The sequence below is a fragment of the Epinephelus moara genome, chromosome 3 (assembly GCF_006386435.1).
Source record: "Epinephelus moara isolate mb chromosome 3, YSFRI_EMoa_1.0, whole genome shotgun sequence".
NCBI classification, from domain to species: Eukaryota; Metazoa; Chordata; class Actinopteri; order Perciformes; family Serranidae; genus Epinephelus; species Epinephelus moara.
In genome coordinates, this window is record NC_065508.1 from 10,944,007 (window position 1) to 10,962,838 (window position 18,832).

Here is an 18,832-nt window from a genome sequence, read left to right on the forward strand (position 1 = left end):
TGTCAAATGACCACAGATACCAAGAAAATATAGGAAGGAAAGCTGAAATTTCAGACTGAAAAAACATGTGAATCATTTAAATTCTATTAACTATTTTTAATTTTATACCAGCAACGTAATTTACATTGGATCCAATGATACTGAGACAATATAAATAATGGAACAAGTGTCATTATTACAAAAAACTCGAGAGTAATGCTGTCAAAAGTATCGATTTCTCAATACATATCAATTCTGATTATTTGAATAGGTTTCAATACTTATTTTCCGCAGTATCGATACGCCGGTATTAGCTGCATATTCTAGCTCTCTCTTACTGTACTCTTTACAATGGTAAACATTACTACAGTCATTCTTCTGAAAGATGTTGCTGTCATGTAGCCTTGTTGTATTAACCTTTTAATAAAAAAAAAACGTATTGTGGCTCAATGTCAATTTTTTCCTCAGGCATCAAAAATGGTATCACACGTCCATATTTTTCAAGGCACTGTATTGCAGCTGGAAATTCCATTATCGTTACAACACTACTAAGAGGCAACAAAACTTAGACAGGATGTTACATAAGAAACTTTTAATTTAGTACCTTATCACTGGTTCGTCAGCTGCTGATTTGACCCCCTGACTCCAAACACATCAGGCTTGCTGTGAATACAACCAGAGTAAATATGAGATAGTTCTTTGTTTAAAATCGTGACAGTAAATGACACAAAACACTAAATTATACAAGAAAATAATTACCTGTTCATAATGTCCTCTCCATGCCAGTGACTGTATTGTTTGGTTGGTACATCAACACCAAATACTTTGTTAATCAGCACAACATTTTGGCTACAAATGTGATAATGGGTAATAATGTTGCTGCTTTCTACTTGACAGGGAGAAAAAACATTTAGCCTATAAGCCATGTTTTTCCACCCACAACTCATTCAAACTGACTACTTCACTGCGGTGCACAACAGTAGGGTCTTGTTTATTTTTCTCAAACACCTACACAGTCTGAACAACATTTTACATAAACCAAAACTCGAATTATTGTTGTGCACAGTGCACAGTAAACAACAGTAAAATAACTCTAAGAGGAACTTAAATGAACTTCAATGCGGCGTGTTGCTGAGAGACCATTCAAGTGCTAAAGCAGTCCACCAGCTTCTTTGAATTCCAGGACCCTGCGTGCTCGCTCAGGAACTGCTGCTTGACCAGATCTTTGACTGTCTGGTACACGACAGATTCCACCTATAAAAGAAACCATTTACAACATCATGCATCACATCAGTCTGCAAACTGCAATGAAGCAAAGTCAAAAAACACTCACACTGAGCATACATGTGATCATCTATAGCTGACACACACCTTGGCATTGTGGTAGGTGGGAAGATTCAGCAGATAGCTATGCCCACTCAGCTGTGCAGCTCTGAGGAAGTAACTGTAGAGGGCTCTCTTGCAAAGTCTGCTGGAGAAGCCAGGCCCACTCACAGATGGAGAGCTGGGAAATACAACAGTGTTCCAATGAATGCTTTCCTTTACATGTATCAGCTGTCAACTGTATTATATAGTAGTGCATTTCAAATATATTCATGTAAAAAAATCAAATAAAAACTTTGCTAAAAAGATGCAGAAATAACTTTTTAACCCTTAACATCCGACAACAAAACACAATGCCAGTTAAATGTATTTCAAATGGCAGCGCCCCCCTCAGCAGGACAATGCGTCATGCCACACTGAAAAACAGCTCAAGGCTTCTACCTGACCTCCAAATTACCCAGATCCCAATCTGATGGAGTATCTGTGAGACGTGTCAGTACCCCAGAGGCACCCCGATTCATGGTGGTGCCTCCTTCGATTGGACTTGGCTCTTACCTGTCGAGGCATGAACACCTGGGGGTGTCCTGTGGTGTCTGGCATCAAGGCGTTGGCGGCAAATACTTTGAGTCCTGTGGGTTGGGAGATGGGGTACCAACGTGTCCTATGATGCTCCATTGTGTAGGGATCTGGCTAATTTGGAGGCCAGGTCGATGCCTTGAGCTCTTTGAGTGTTTGGGTGGGTGGCATGTGTCAAGTGGCATCCACATCCAAGGTTTTCCAAACAGAACACTGCATTGTAACGAGATGGTCAATGTTCAACTCACTCTTTGGTGGTTTTAATATTTTAGCTAAACAGTGTATATTCCATGTTGTTAAATGTTCATCAATCCTACTTGTAGGGATGTAACAATACATATATTCATTTCGAACCATCTGGTACGTTGTTTTCAGTTCGGTACACATTACAAACGAAACCAAACATTGAATTATCCTATTACATTTAGAAAACAGAATATATCGCTTAAACTGTGTTTAATATAATGCTCTCAGTGCCACTGCACTCAGCAAGGCGGCCAACAGGACAGAAAAGGCAACATGCTGTCTGTCCCTACTACCCCCAAACCAAAATATTCTACTCCGGTGAGGGAGGCAGCTAAGCTAAGCTAGCTTGTTGCAAGATGGTTAGTAATGCCATTACCAGACTAGAAATAGAAGATCCTCCAGGAAGCTATAAAACTAGTGTTTGGAGTCACTTCAATTTTGCTGTGAATTACGAGGGTGATGGCGATAGAAAGCGGTGTACAGTACACATGAAGCCAACGAATGAGCCACCTCACAGCTACAGACTCTCCTTAGCAGCTTACCCAACAGCACACACACCCTCTGTACTAGGGAACAAGAGCCACTGTGCAGCTATAGCAGCTAACGTTAGCACAAAGCACACACCTAGAGCAGTAATCAGGAACTGCCAGTGTGCTGGGTAGACAATTTGGCGAGAAAGACTAAAAGGTATGTTAGTGACGGCTGTTTAGCTTGTGTTTATATGAATGTGGCACTCAACAGAGATGTTTATTCATGTATTTCTCAGACTGAAAGAGCTAGGAGAGCTCATGGGACGTAGCAAACTCGCCCCGGCACACAGTGGGCAATACAAACGACACTGATACTATGCACTCTAATGTCAGTAGTAGCGTAGTTTTTACATAGTAGGGGAGGGGTTATGTTAAGGATGACTCCAGTGTGTCATCGAGCATGCTTTTAGGCCGACTCAAAAAATCCTGACACTTCAGTACAACAGTCTTTTCACGTTTATTAACATGTATTTTCTAACATGTACAACGTGTCCAGCTGCCACTTATGATACCGATACTTTCAAAAAGCTGCTGTGGTTATCTGTGCTACGATAAAGTCAAGCCTTCTAGTCTATTGAACACGCTGACTTGTTTTGTGTGCCTCACTAATGAGTCATAAAGAAGCAAGCCAGTTAATTAGCAGCAGGGAGGGGTGGATGGTGTCCCTTCAAGTGTCCACTCGTGAAACTAAAAGTTGTGGATGTAAAATGTGAGTTCATGCACTGCATTCGGTGACTTGCTCTTCACAATGTTTCCACCTCCAACACTGTTTTGAAGGATGCAGTCTCTGCTTCGGGGGCTTAGCTGTACTGAACATGAAAAGTGTTTGGCAAGACAATTCTTCTGTGCTGTTACAGCGAAAAAAGTGGGGTCTGGCTGAGTGAGAGAAGGCAGGGTTTCCCGTAGGCAGCACTTACCACTGCTGCTAAGCAATTTCCTGGGGGAAACCCTGGAGTGTGTCCCTGGGGAGCAGACCAATGGTGAGAAGCCCAGTGTTGTCAATAAAGACAAAATTTGGGGGTTGTGTTGAGTGTGACAGCAGTGATAGAGGCTGACATTAGCAGATGGCTGTGCAGGGTGACAAATGATATCAAATCATTTTAAAGGTCTGTTCAATGACCACTGTAATGTCTACTAGGGTTGCAGTTGTATACTGATTTCACGGTTTATCATGGTATGAAAATTGAAGGTTATCCCACATACAATAGCTTGTCTACAGTACTAGGGGAAAAAATGCAATCGGAGAATCTAACCTGTGCATCTCCTTTTTACACATACTTTCATGTTTTTTAAAAAACAGTTTTGATTAGGGCTGTAAAACTTTTATTTTTTAAAATTGCAATTATTGTTAAATTTTAATAGTTAATGGGGATTAATCACATTTTTATTTCATGCTTAAAATTATATTACTTTGCACAGTTTTGACTAGGAATCAAATTAATGCAAGTTTTTTGCAACTCTGATAAATAATTATAAAATAGAGAGACAATAGCTCTGTCAAGCCATAGGCCACAAAACGTAGAAAATGATGAAATGTATTACCAAATCCTGGTATGTGTGTGAGTGTGTATGTGTGAAAAATCATCCCACAATCTCATAAGTTCAGTCCCAGTCAAGTTTTTAACCACCAGATGCAAAATCCGCTCTTCAAAGACAGGACATTTTTTACATTATATACACCTGGTACTTGCCGTACTGCTGATCAACTAGTCAGTCAAAAATTAGTGAGGTTTGCAGCGTCGGACTTAGCCCTTCTAAGACTGCAACTTCCGACAGGGAAACTCAAATCCACAGCAACGATCCTCCTACTGACACCAGCTTGCTTTCCACGAGTGGACTAAACAACACGGACATACATCGCGCTCTGATGCCGAGGGTAAAGCTGGCATACTCTTCTTCACTAACCAACATATACAACATATAACTACATATAATAGTTTTTTCTCTGAAGGTGCACATTACTTTTGACTTGTAAACTGAACCTTCTGAGAGTTTTTAAAGTGAAATGAGCCATTAAAAAAGCGCAGTGGTGTCTTATTTTCCATCACTGCGGCGGCTTGACTGGGGGGTGTTAAAGGAGACAAAAACAGCAGCATGCGATAAATGCAATTAAAAAAGTATGACATGTTATGATCAGACCTTAACTGCACTGTGATTAATGCGTTAACACTCACAGTGATAGTTTTAATTATGATAAATCCTGTTTGAACAACTAAAATTAACTTCTGTTTTTATTCCTTTAAAGATATACTATGCAGGATTTTCGCCCAAAACAATGTAGAGACTTATGACACACTAGAAATGTGTGGCATGGTATTAATTTGCAGAGACTCTGCCCTACGCCTGTATTTTCTTTGTTTCTTCTTATTTTCTGTGTTAAGAACTTTTATGGGCATGTACCCCCAAAGTGCTCCGGTGAGGTCAGCTCCTTATAAAAAGGGTAGACCAGGCACCAGACCGTAAGCAGCAGGCATCAGAGAAACAGCGCCCAAAAAACCCACCAAATATAGTGATGTGAAATGCAAAACTAGCTCTTTTGCCAGCTAGCGTATGTACAAACAGAAACCCATAATCCTGTAGGTATACCTTCAAGGGTCATTGCAACTGACAAATAATATTAAAATTATTGTGTAATACCATATACCCTGATACCTTGAAGCCGTACTATTTTTCTGAGACTGTTATCATACCATGAAAATCTCATACCGCTGCAACCCTTCTGTCTACAGCCCATGATTTTCCTCATCCCACACAAAACTTCCTTTGTCTTTTTATTACTAATACACTCCAAGTAAAATGGCTTCTTCTTGGCAGAATTCAAGCTATCTGGGTGTAAGCCAAGGCTTTTAGGAAACAATTAATTGCTTCAGTGATGAAAACCATAGCTAAAAGAAGCTAGAAATAATTGGCATGCAACTTTTACATCACTAAATTAAAGATGTCTCATATGACGGAGGCAACATCTCCTTTTGTTTTCACACTATAATTAGTTTTTTTTTTAGTAGGTGTTCTTGCCATCCTTTTAATTCCTCTTCACCTCCTTCTGCACACTTTATATCCTGTATTCCTGCCCTTAAAATTATTCTCCTCTTTTCAGGGAGTCTATTTTCCTTTGCCTATTCATAGTTTATTGTTCGGAACGTCCTGCAGAGCTCATCCTGACACTTTAAACCATGGTGTTGCCTAAAACTAATAGTTCAGGCTGCAGGCCGGAGGCTGGAATAAAAAGCAACACTGCAAGGGCCAAGCAGGATCTCAAATCTATTTTTGGCTGTAATCTGTGCGCAAGGACAACACAGCCTCCAGTGAGAGCCACGGCTGTGTCACTCTACCGACTGGACATCAGCAGTTGTCCACAGCTTCAAAACCAAGAGATGGCAACAGCCCCAGGCATCGCTGAGACTGTCAAACAAGCAGACTGCAATTGGCACTGCCAGCAAATCTACTCTACCCCTGAAACTAGCTGCAGGAGTGTAAATGAGGTAAGCTTCAGTCAGGTCAAGATTCTCTGCAAGAGGAGCAAAGGACATTATGCTGGTCCCACATTACTGATGCAGAGACAAGTTACTGCATATTATCTGCATGGATCTGCATCTTACCCATCAATGATGAGGCCATTGCTACTGTCCAGAACTTCAATGTCCTTGTCTCCACGACACCAGTTGATGCTGAGATCGTCATGCTGCGGGGAGGTGACAACAGGCCCCACGTAGTCCCCGCAGAGAAAGTGGATGTTGCGTTTTTTGTAGGTTGGCGGCAGAACATCCTCCCATCCGTCGCCCAGTCGCATGTTGGTAATATCAGACACTTCCTCATTTAAGATCTTCTGGCCCCCTAAATAAACACAACTATTTTAGTGTTTGCTCTTCAATCTTCCAGAGATTTATCCATGAATCCATGTAACATTATACACTAAAAGAAAACCATTGTCAGGGACCATTTCCATTACAGCTCATACATATCAGCTCCATTTTACTAATTCCAGAAACAGCTCAATAACTGTTAATGACTGCATTGGAAATTACACCACCTGGATGTAAAATACCAGACTTAACTGCGTTAATAAAAAACACTGAGGTGTTTCATTGCTGTGTTAATAAGAAACCACCTTAGCTAACGTTATTGTGATTTCCACCTGGAATTACAGGAACAGTTTGACACTTTGGGAAATATGTTCGTTTGCCTTCTTGCTGAGACTTAGATGAGAAGATTGATTCTACTCTCATCTCTGTATGCTAAACATGAAGCTACAGCCAGCAGCCAATTAGCTTAGCTTCACATTAAGACTGGAAGCAGGAGGAAACAGCTAGTCTTGCTCTGTCCAAAGGTAACAAAATCGTGCCTAACAGCACCTCTAAAGCTCACCAGTTCCGGTTATGACCCATGAAAAACGGCATAGTTTTACAGGGAGTAATTTAATGAACTACTTCTTGGTTGAGAGCAGGAAGCTGCTGACTGTAACTTCACATTCATCATACAGAAATAAGAGCCAACCTTCTCAAATAATAGCGTATTTCCTAAACATTCCCTCCAGGATGTTGCGATCGCAACAATTAACACCAATTCAGCCAGTCCCCGTGAATTCTGAGCAACCTTGCAATTTTGTCCAATCACCACAACTTTACTGCAAATCTAAAATGGGTAACCTCTCATTTTGTTGTAGAGCTGACCCTCCTTGCCTCATTCTCTCTCTCTGTTTATCATGAAACTATTGCTGCCAGATCAGAGCTCTGTGCCTGGGAGAAGGTCGCAAACACACAGTGACAGGGCTAACTGTTAGCATCACACAGCTAACACTACCCAACCTTTATTAATGGGTTAAATGAACGAATACAGCCATATGGTGTCGGCGTGGCTGTTAACCACTGCCCCATGGTTTCTGCCCAAGCTGCAAATTATGACGAACAGGGATGAGATCATGTTGTGCTGTGCTAGCTAATGCTAACCGGGCAAGAAGAGGAGGAGCGTGCCTCACGGAGGCGGTCCATCAATGCTGCATCATACAGCAGCTGCTGCAGCTGTTGCTGCCACCCAACCCAAACCCCCTACCATCACAAATAAGTTCTAATTCTGTAGGAAATACTGATTGTTTTAAAGGGGCAATAAGCGAAATTCATCATTTCTAGATTGAAGGAATTAAAAAATTGCTATGTGAAGAACTAGAGGTGTAATTTCATCTGGAGTATAGCATGACCTCACACACCCTCCCTCTGTGTTGATCTCCAGCCCATTGTTTACAAGCCGGTCTGGCTGCACGTTCATGTGAAACATTAACTAACACTAACATTAACATTGGCCTTGCATTTCCAAGGTGGAAAGCACTGCAAGAGCTAAAGGGGCTACAATCTGACTCGGAGCTAGCTCTTCTTCTCCTGGACAGGTACAACATAAAGTCAAATGTCTGTTTTAATTAGTGTTAAGTAACGTTAGGCACATGTTGCTATGTCGATTTAATTAAATTTAATGTTACAATCGTAGCATGGGTTAATGTCCGGAGCTTCGGTCCCAGCAATGGGTCAGGCGTTTCGGTTGTGTTAGGTGTGTAGCCTGGCAGCCCAGCTAATTTGCAATTAGCATTGTAAAATGTAGCCCGGCGGGCAGTCTGGCGGCTGTGTTTAGCTATTCCCCTGCCTACTTCAATGATGATGGTACCTGTAATAAATGTAATATATTTGCTGAAATGGAGACGAGGCTCAGTGACTAGAAGAGCTGGTAGAAGATGGAGAGCAGAGGCAGAGGAAGGAGTGGCTCATGCCACACTTTGTTTTGCTCTACAGGCAGTGCACAACAGTGAACCTAGCGGTGAACGATTTCGCTTATTGCCCCTTTAATTATAAGCTCCATATCAGTGATAAAATCACAGCTATTTTTGCATTTTTCACTTGCACCGCAATTTCAAAAAGTGCATTTAAACATCACAACATGCATTTTTTTTGAGAAAATCTGCTGTGAAACCAGACATATCAGGCCACAAATATCCCAAAACAGCCTGAAAATCCTGGTACGGCCTAAAATATTGATTCACAGCAAGTCTCTTTACCTAGCACCATGCTGGTGATGTAGAGCGGCTGGATGAAGTGGCTCAGTAATGCACCCTGAACCCCAGTGATTGTCCAGCGGCACAACTTGTCACTACCAGACATGCAGCAGACTTTGGCACCCCAGAGACTCGGTTCAAGGTAGGCTACAGGGACCAGCAGGCCCTTGGCATGATACTGCAGCTTCATATTGGTCCAAGATTTATTCGCAGGGCCCCTAAAAAGGAAAGAAGATTGTATTTCACTCCCCTGAGCAAAAATTCAGATTAACTCATACTTACAAGCACATTTCTACAGAAATATAACCCATATTAAAACTACTGTCCTCCACAGGTGCAAAGCTACTGTTTTTGGAATGAGATATCAACCCGAGGCACTCCAAATATACACCACAAAATGCTGCTTTCAACAAAGAACAAAGAGGGGAATAACAGTACTTAAGGTAGAAGTCCTTGGCTGCTCCTTCAGGACACTGATTGGTGTAGAGATGCAGACTGATCTTGGGTTTGAGCTGAAGCTGGTGGCTGTCTGCACTGCTCTCGAAAACACAGTTCTCCTTGGCCTTTGGATCGGCATCAAAGAACAGCAGAAGCTGTTTGTACAGAAACCTGAACACAAGCCAGAAAATACCATTCTCACTTTGAGCCATCCTGGCACTTATAATGCACCAGATCCACACTGCCTGCTCTGACAAGACAGGAAAAGGAACGTCATGACTTCATTAATGCAGAAAAGGCAATACTCATACATTGTAGTAGTATTTAAGTTAACATTTTTAAATTAGGGCCCTTGCTGTCATATCGGCAGTTTTGTACCTTTGGAGAGCTCGTTTGGCGATGATGATGGCGTGACAGTCATGGACCATTGTCCCATTGTAGCAAAGCCACTTGCTGCAGCTTGACCGGCCAGCCCCCAACGCCACAACCTCGTAAAGCTCACATGGACGACCTGCTGTATCCAACATTTCTGTAGGAAAATGACACTTCTTCTTTGACATGGAGCATAATGTGTGAAGGGCATTTGGCTATGAGGTGAAGAAGTGATGACACATGTTTAACATAACGTTTTAAAAGCCTCAATCGAATATAAATGAAGCTAGCGAGAATGAAATGCCATTTATAAACCTTCAAACCATAGCTTGTGCCTCAAAGGACTCACAGGTCATAATCAATTAGACCTTGAATAAGCGAAAGAAAGAAAGAACAGCTCTCCATCCTCAAAATGTCAAAATCATGGTTGGCACTGATAGCATAATGAAAAATGCAGTGATGTTACTTTTCTGAGCACAAAGCAACATAATGCAAGTATATGGACATGAACAGAAATGTATTCAACTATCTTTTATGATAAGTTATCTTGCAGTCAATGTCTTCCCTTTAAAGTCCAACTGCCATTAAATTACATTTTCTATACTGTCACAGTATACGTACTAGTTTGCTAAGTGGTAGGGTGCTTACCTCTTATCAAAACAAATGCAGCCATGTTGCTCTTACAGCCTTGGAAATCAGGACACATCTTCAGGAGGCTGTCAAACTTCTCACTGCTGATTGCTGCCATGTGATTCTTGTGCCAGTCACTTTTCCACGCTGGAAGAAAAACAGAAAGAAAACCAAGAGACAGCTATGCAATTAGAGATAAAATGTATTTTGGTTATCACTGTGTCAGTGCTGTTCTGAAAACCCTTTGAGATATGAGTGGTGAAAAGTAGTGCTTGAATTAAACACTTCTATGGGCCCTTACACAATAAGCCAATAATTGTCCGTTGGTCAAAGTTGGACCATTGGCAAGCACCTGTCGCCATAGCTTAGCTAGTTGGCACTAGTCAGCCTTTGACCGCCATTTTTCGGCCAATTATGCATGTCGAAACGACACTGGACCCAGATCCTTTGCTCTTTCAACATTGGGTTGTGCTATTTACATGCTATATGGCTAACAAGCGTCTTGAATCTGACCTGTCCGTCTTACTATTTCCCTTTTTGAATGAAGAATACAGACTACCACCGCCTGCTGGTACAGAGTTATTTCCTCTCAAGCAGGTGCAGAATATATGTGGTAGTTAGGTGTTGGCTGTAGTTTTTGCGCTGTGTTCAAGTACAAGTTTTTGACCGAGATACAGGCGACATGAGGTGATGCAACAGTTGGACTCTGTTGCCACTAGTTCTTTGATGTCGTTTGGTGTGTCCGGGCCTTAAAAGATACTACTGCCTAAAGATTTGTGACCTTTTTGTTTTATTATCACAAACAAGTTGTGGGGAGTTATTCCACATTTTCTCATGTTTATGGCTGAGGTTTCACACTGTAAAATAACAGTAAAGCAGCACTAGTAGAAAACGGTGATGTATTTCATGCTGCAATATACTGTATTCTTCGATGCAATGACACTGGCAAAAAAAAAATAACTCTCCATCCAGCTCCATAAAGTGCTAAAAGTCCATAAATGCAACAACAGAATTACTTTCTTTCTTCCAAATCATTTTCTGAAATTACAGCTATCCATCTGTTGCTTTGCCTTCTGCTTCAACCTGAAATCTTTCCTGGAAATGTAGCAGCGCAACAGGTCTTGCCCAGGGCATTACGAATGAAGCAGACAGTCAAATACTTCATAAAAAATATAATCACAGAGACTGTAATTGTAGTTGGAAAGCCAATCCATTAACCTAGTCTGTGTATCTGTAAATGCTGCATGGAGTGAATGCAGTGCTGCATTTGTTTTGCGGGCACTTTAGCCTAAAACGTCTTACAATAAGTGCTTTCAAACTCCACAGGAACACAAAAGCTTTTTTATTGGAAATGAGTAGTTTTAGCATCAGATGTCAATGGCTGAAAAGATGGTTTTCAGACTGTGTTGGAAGACGTGCAATGACTCTGCTACTCCTGACTTCAGTCAGCAGTTTATTCCAGTACTGTGTGGCCACGATAGAGTAGCCTTGACCAAAATAAGTGACCAATGGGTACTCAGAGTTTAGGGTCTAACTGTGGATTTGAGGAGGGAGCACCTCTTCACTGCCCTGTAGGTTACAGTAGCGCCAGGGTGAGCTGCAACAGGGAGCCACACTAGAATTAGAAATTAAATGCTGACATCACAGTATGGCTTCTACTACTGCACCTTCAGTCGTTGTGCTCTTATCTGGATCCTTGATCTGGTCTAGGATGAGCTCTTCATCCAAGAGTACGCTTCCAGCAGGTGACATACCATGGAGAGAGAGGGCAGCTGCATCATCATCTGAGTCTTCGTACTGAGAAAAAAAAAATAATTCAGATAAAACTCAGGGACTGTGCTTTTCTCTTCTTCTCAACCTTGAACCTACTTCTCTAGTGCTAATTTAGGAAAGCATGTAGTTGTCAATACATCGTCAGCATATATAAACATACTGAGAAATAATGAGACAAGAAAGGCCGTGTGAGATTAACGTTGAGAATGTATTCCTGTCATTCATAGCTTAAGTGACAAAGTGGCTGCAGATGGTTTCCAATCCTTCCAGTTTGCTGGGTAACGGTCTGAAGCACAACTACACTTGCCAGTCAAGTAATCTGCTGTTAACTATCACAGATGTTTAGATTTCACTCTGGTGTCAGATTTTAATTCGGTCATTTATTCCCGCATTATTTCACGCTGTCTGTGAAGGACACCGTGTACATGAAAGCAGAGAATTGCATCAGGTTTTCTCACCCAGAAAATACGCTGCTGAAGACTGAGTGTGACAGATTCTGGTAACATCTCTTCTTTTGGGATCTAAGACTTAGTTCAAAGCCTGAACAATAACCCAACACATTTGACATGTGGCTTTTGTATGTAACAGCACCTGAGTAGTTCTTCTTTGATTTTGCTTATCTCCCAGTAGGATGTTGCCAGAAACAAGTGTATCATACCTCAGAAAGTAAAGCCTCTTTTCCTGGGTCATGGTCTCCGGAAGCATGGAGGTTGTTTCTAAGATGGTGACATAAACAGTAATCAGATGTTGCATTGTAAATCAAGCAGTCGATTCCTCAAAATGTCTTTTGGATTTTCCTCACCACCACTGTCATTAAAAAGCAGTATCAGTTCTGAATACATTTGGTCTGTTTTCCTCTCAGTGCAGAAACCTTCTAGATGGCGAGCGCAAAGCAGGGTTAGAAGGTGAGACTCAGGAGCAAAGCATCATTACAAGGCTCACCAGTGCCTAATAAACTACTCTCTCTGCCTGAATGTTTAAGTAGAAGCATGAGGAAATAGCCTGTGGACTCAGAAATGAGATCACACTGCTTCGTGCACACTTCTGGAATTCAGCTGAGAACTTTTCAGAGATTTTTGGGGATATTTTGATCTGTAATTCAACGTAGAGTTTTGGTTGCCAATTTTACAGTTGACAGAAAAGTTTAAAAAAAAAAGAAAAAAAAAAGGAAAACGAGGATGATTAAGGCAACAAAAGGTTCAGCGCAGATTCAAACCAAGTACAAGACATGGGTCAAAACCAAATGAACGAGTGGGTCGTCTAGTGTCCTGTAACTATGGTACTCTCATTAATGAGCTTCAGTAACAGTGACAGTGTTTGTGCCCAATTTGGACTGGACACACTCGCCAGCAGGCTCCTCACCTGCCCGATCTGTAACCTCTGTAACAAGAAGCCAAAACAAAACAAAAGCCAAATCACTGCTGACAAAAAAACAGTTACAGCTTTGTGTTAAAGAGTTATAGAGTGCCCTCAGAAATAAAAACAACCTGAAAAGAAATAGTCAAATATACAGAGTGAGAACAGTGAATGTGCACCTGTAATGTTTAAAAACAGGGTAATATGGCAACACTGTCGCATGCTTAAAATTCAAGAAATGCTCTCAACAATTTCTGACTATCACGAGACCAGGAGGGTACGAGCTACCCCCACAAAAAAGGTCCAATCTTTCATCCAGTAATATTTAGCAATAAGTTAGTTAGACCTGCTAAAAAGCTATGAGCCAGTTAGGTGGGTCATCTAGTTCTTGCTGCACCAAGAGTCAATTTAAAGTCCTTTTTTACATGTTCAAAATAAATATCAAATCAATCAGTCAATAGTTTTTATTGCCCCAGATGCTGCAGAAGCCTCCTGAGGACCTGAGATGTGTTCAGTCTCTCAGTAAAAATGGCCCTGAAACCCTCTTCCTCTATCTTGCACTTTTCTTTTTAATCTTCTTATAAAGTGTATTGTGTTTTCCCCTGGGTACGAAATGGGCTACATAAATAAAGCTTGCCTTGCCTAGTGTTACTCTAACAGCACTACAGCACTGCCACCTTTTTGTTTACCTCAGCCCAGCAGCATCGCTATGAACAGGTACATCATCTGTCGGCCGGTCCCGAGGACGGTGAAGGAGCAAACTTTGGTGAAAGCCAAGCATAGACCGTAAATTAGCATTGCCTCTTCTCGGACTGTACTTAAATGCTTCACAATCCGCCATGCTTTAAAAGCAGCCTGTAAGAGAAAGGATTGTAAGTTAGTGTGAGGGTTTTACAATTGCCCTGGGATTTCCTGTTTATGTAGTTATCAGAGCCACGTGTCCTTAATTTGTTTGCTAATTCTATTTTATCTGGCCTTCAACAGATAACTTCTCAGCAGGTCCCACTCACCCCCTGCACAAGTCCTTCAAGATCCTACCATCAGGTCGCCGCTATAAAGTCCCCCTGTCCAAGAAAAACACTTACCGCAACTCTTTTATCCCCACTTCCATAAACATTTTAAACAAACAATAGCTCATAAATGATCCCCAGCACATGCACTTTACCACATCGCATATTTTAGAGTTTTTCTTAAACTCTGTATAAATTATTTATTCTTCAGTACTTTTATCTCACTAGGTTTTTAGAAATTGTGTGTTTCTGTGTTGTGTTGTTGTGTTGTTTGTTGTATGAGCAAGTCTAAAACGATTTTCCGTCACGACAGACAATAAAGCTTTTCTGATTCTGATTCTCATAATGCAATGCCACTGGTGTGGATACCACATCATCAGGATACAAAAAACAACTTATCTTTATGCCAACTTTGCTTACAATGAAATGACATGATACATTTTCATGCTGCAGGAGGAAAAACTCTAAGAGTCTTTGCAGATTTGAAATGGATTATCTTTTTCAACACCAATTTCCACAACTGGCAAATGTTTTGATCAATGTAGGACTGTATTTTAAACATGAATCCATGTAAACGGAGTGTTACAGGCTTTTCTTTTTGTGCAAATATTAAACGTCAGTGGACATCAGTGATTTTGTCTTTGATTTCACAGAGTTTGTCCAAAATAAAACCATTAAAATAAATTTTTCCCATTGTTGTGTTAACTGTAATGCTATTTCATTTACTGAAACATGTGATTAACAAAGGTATTTGTAGCCAACAGCGGTCATATCTAAAACAAACTTAAGAAAAAATTTCCCCAGATCGATTTATAAATGAAAAGGCAGATTTGACTTATGAATAAACAATATAATGTTAGTCAATGGATTAGCCCAGTGATGGCCCTTAGAAAGTTTAAGTTTAATCTTTAATATTTTTTAAAGAGGTTAGGTTGAGGAAACTAGGATGAGCACTAACTACTTTTGGCCATATTGAAATTTAGACCAAATTATTACCTAGTATAACAGAGAAAGATTAGTCTTACTGATAATATAATCACCCACTTCTACTCAATATTACGGTTAATCAGCTGACAGCGGTCAGTGAAGGTGAAGGACAGTAAACGCCACACCCGTTAGCTTGCTAGCGACGAAGCTAACGTTAGCTCGCGTTGCAAAGTGACACAGCAGGCTGTTTTAAATGCTTCGTCACGGCCAGAGTTATGAAAAGTTGGATAATTTTAAAACAAATGTGTTCAACAAAACGGTGAGCTACATGTCTGCTACTTTCTTTAATTTTCACTGCCCCAAATCTGTGAAGTTATGTATGCTAACGTACTTATATTTTTTAGCTAGCTATCATGTTAGCTGGTTAACGTTAGCATGCTTCTACTCCAACAGGCAACGCCTCTGAACGTTTAACTCGTGTTTAAAGTTAATTATGAGTTAATTTCCAGATATATTGTGGACATATGTTACTCAAAATTTACCTTCAATCTTTCAGACGTTCCTCAAAATTGCCTGAGAAGAAGTAGTCGCCTTTGTAGCTGAGTGTCTGGATCCAGAGGGGACGTGTTGTGTTAGGGAGGTGACACTTGCAACCTTGGAGGCAAGTGAAGGAGGGAGCAGAGAGGATGTTTTCATCCATGTTGTGGTGCTGACATTAATTTTACTTGCTTATTAAACAATATGAATAAGCTTGCAGCCTAATATTTCCATTTTGACTGTAACAATATGCACAAATATTGCCAACAGTATGTGGACATTTGAACGTCACACTCATGTAATTGTTGAATATCTCTTTAACCATAGGCATTCATATGCTGCTAGAACAGCCTCCACTATCCTGGGAAGACTTTGGACAAGTATTTGGACCCTGATGTCCTTTTCTCCAGTTCATCCCCAGTGTGTTGTTGGATGGGTTTGAGGTCAGAGCTTTTTGATAATCATTTCTGCATTGATTTTGTTTTGTGCTCAGGTTTTTTGTCACGTTGAAATTGCTGCCACAGTTGGATTATTGTAGCATTAAGATTCTCCTCTGTAAGACCTAAGGGGCCTGGTTTAAACCATAAAAAGTTTGTGTCTAAATACACCAGAACATGTGGTGCATATTGCTGTTTAAGCACTGTGCAACTATTTCACATAGCCTACATGTGTAGTGTCGCTTTACATGCTTCACTCACATGAAAGTTATAAAATTAGACAAATATTTGGATGCAACTGAAGCATCATCTCAAAATAGACATGATAAAATCAGAAATGCCTGAGGGGGTGTCCACACATGTCGGTTTCATAGCTGGGTATATCATAGTTTCAAACCTCTGTTTACTCTGTGAGATCTGTGTGGATGTCATCATTTCAGTGGAATTCAGATTGAATGTGAGAAATGGGAGGAAATGAAAGTGCAGGTCAGTCATGTATTATGTATAGACACAGTAAATAAGGAAATAGGTACAGACTGCTTTGCTGATTTCTATGAATTTTAAATCTGTAGCGCCGCACACACACACACACACACACACACACACACACACACACATACACACTCATTCATACCAATATAAACACCAAAAGCATGTGCTGAAAAGCTCCCACGATGAAATGAGTTTGCAGTTGTTAAAATTAAATCAATCCCCCTCACACACACTTCTCTAAGCCGCCTATTTGCAGTAGAGAAATGTTCCCCTGATCATTGTGAAACTCAAGACTGAACTCTATTTCCCTTCCCTTCACCTCAAGAGAAAGCACTCATATCTGTCTCCACTGAGCCAAATGAGGCTTTTTATGAGCATATATGTGTGTGTGTGTGTGTGTGTGTGTGTGTGTGTGTGTTTCACATGAGACTCTGAAATGTTAAGTCACTCCCATCTCAAGAGAGCCTGCTGAGACGCAATGGAAAAATATCCCATGTGTCATCTTCATTTTAAATTCTACCTATTCCCTCCCAGACTCCCCTTTCTTTGTCTCTTTCTATTCCCCTTTCTCTCCCCATCTATATCTTTCTTTTTCTTTCTTGCTTTCACACCCACACACTCGCTCACAGGCAAGTGAGAGATTTCCCTGTTTGTTTGTTTTTTCAGTTGGGGGAAAAAAGAAAGAGTGGTGGTGGCATACAGAACACCACAGAGCTCGATTCAATATTTTTTTTTTCCTGCTCAGGGACAGTGTTTCCCAAATATATTGTCACAGCTTTTGTGTTGGAATATGGACAGGCAAAACTGTGAAATATTGAGCCCACTGACAATTTTTCTAAACATATGTCATTGTGTGCATGTGCGTGAGAGTGTAATTGTGTTGTGTGCCTGCACGTATGTGTGTGTGTCTATGCGTGTGAAAAAACACCACAGTTGATAAGCATTGTTAGTGATGCTCGGCTGTCAGGGATAACACTGCGATGTATTAATTTATACTAATTAGCACTGGAAATGAAAACCTGAATTTCGACCAACTAGATTTTCCCACTGATGCCCACCATGTGTAGGTGCTGCAGTGTGTTTGTGTGTGTATGTTTACTGTGAAAATAAACTACAACACTGTCATTATCTCACAAAATATGTGATGCAACAGCTAATATGTTAATTTAGCAACATTAGCTTCATTTGCATATATTGTTTGCAACTATAATCAGAGGTTTATCTGTTTATTGAGTGATAAATTGTCATTCATTGTCATTGTTTGACAGTGTGGGTTTATTTAATGGCTTGCAATGATATCTGTATTCATTAAATTATGAATACTGGTCCTTTGTACCCATTAATCTCTCATTCTTTGACATTTGGACAGTTATTCTTGGCATATTTGGCATTTGTACCTGATTTATAATGTGATATTTTATGGATCCTTTTTTAGAAAACAATATGCCTTCTTTACCTGATTACCTGGATAGTAATGTTTGTATTTTCTCAAGGTGCTCCACTCACCAATTCACCTTTTTGACCTACATGATGATTGTTTACCAAGCATCATGCATGTACTGTATATAGAACATGATGAAGATTAATTGTTAATAGACCCACTGGAACATTAATACTGTAAATATACCAGTGGTAAGCGAGACAGCATGCAGGACTATTTCACAGTTTAATCCAAGTTTCCAAATGTTTAATCATTTATGGCAGACGTAACTGCACAGAGAGGTCATGAATTTCTGAAACTCATTTTAAAAGCATCTTAAAAAGCCTTTTGGAAATCTTTGATGTGTTGCTTTTCAGAGGAAGTTCAAATTTCTACCTCGCCGACATCTCTGTAATGCACCATGAGCAGCTGTGTCTGATTTGGTCTGCTCATTTTACTCTGCTGGGAGTTGCAGGGTGGAAGGATGACATCAGACTGGATGATAGTGCACTCCGAAAACACAAAACTTTGACACACTTGTACAGCGTGAGCCTCTCATTCTCACCTAACTGTATCGGACTTGCTGGTGAATAAAATATGAAATTCGGAAATCTGAAACTGATTTCCAACTGGGTCACTGCCTCCATGCACAACTGAACAGGGATAATTGGACATTCATATTTTTTCTCTCCTAAATGCATTTGACAGTTCTTTCCCCAGGCTCACCACTAGAGGGTAAAAGTCCTTCG

General features: G+C 40.6%; 1 protein-coding gene across 2 annotated transcripts in view; it reads right to left on the bottom strand.

Moving 5' to 3' along the window:
• Positions 1-990: 990 nt before the first annotated feature.
• The window catches only part of adad2 (adenosine deaminase domain containing 2), a 107,602-nt gene continuing 89,760 nt past the window's right edge, over positions 991-18,832 (bottom strand). Inside the window, exons 1-11 of one of the 2 annotated variants that reach the window (XM_050036779.1) lie at positions 15,740-15,831; positions 13,950-14,115; positions 12,563-12,620; positions 11,799-11,928; positions 10,150-10,278; positions 9,508-9,658; positions 9,130-9,300; positions 8,695-8,909; positions 6,254-6,488; positions 1,351-1,483; positions 991-1,233 (exon numbers count right to left, since the gene is read on the bottom strand). In XM_050036779.1, coding sequence (XP_049892736.1) covers positions 1,123-1,233; positions 1,351-1,483; positions 6,254-6,488; positions 8,695-8,909; positions 9,130-9,300; positions 9,508-9,658; positions 10,150-10,278; positions 11,799-11,928; positions 12,563-12,620; positions 13,950-14,101 — 1,485 coding nt within the window. In that variant the 5' untranslated portion in view covers positions 14,102-14,115; positions 15,740-15,831 and the 3' untranslated portion in view covers positions 991-1,122. Of the gene's footprint in view, positions 1,234-1,350; positions 1,484-6,253; positions 6,489-8,694; positions 8,910-9,129; positions 9,301-9,507; positions 9,659-10,149; positions 10,279-11,798; positions 11,929-12,562; positions 12,621-13,949; positions 14,116-15,739; positions 15,832-18,832 lie in introns of those variants that run through there. The other variant, XM_050036771.1, reaches the window with a different exon arrangement.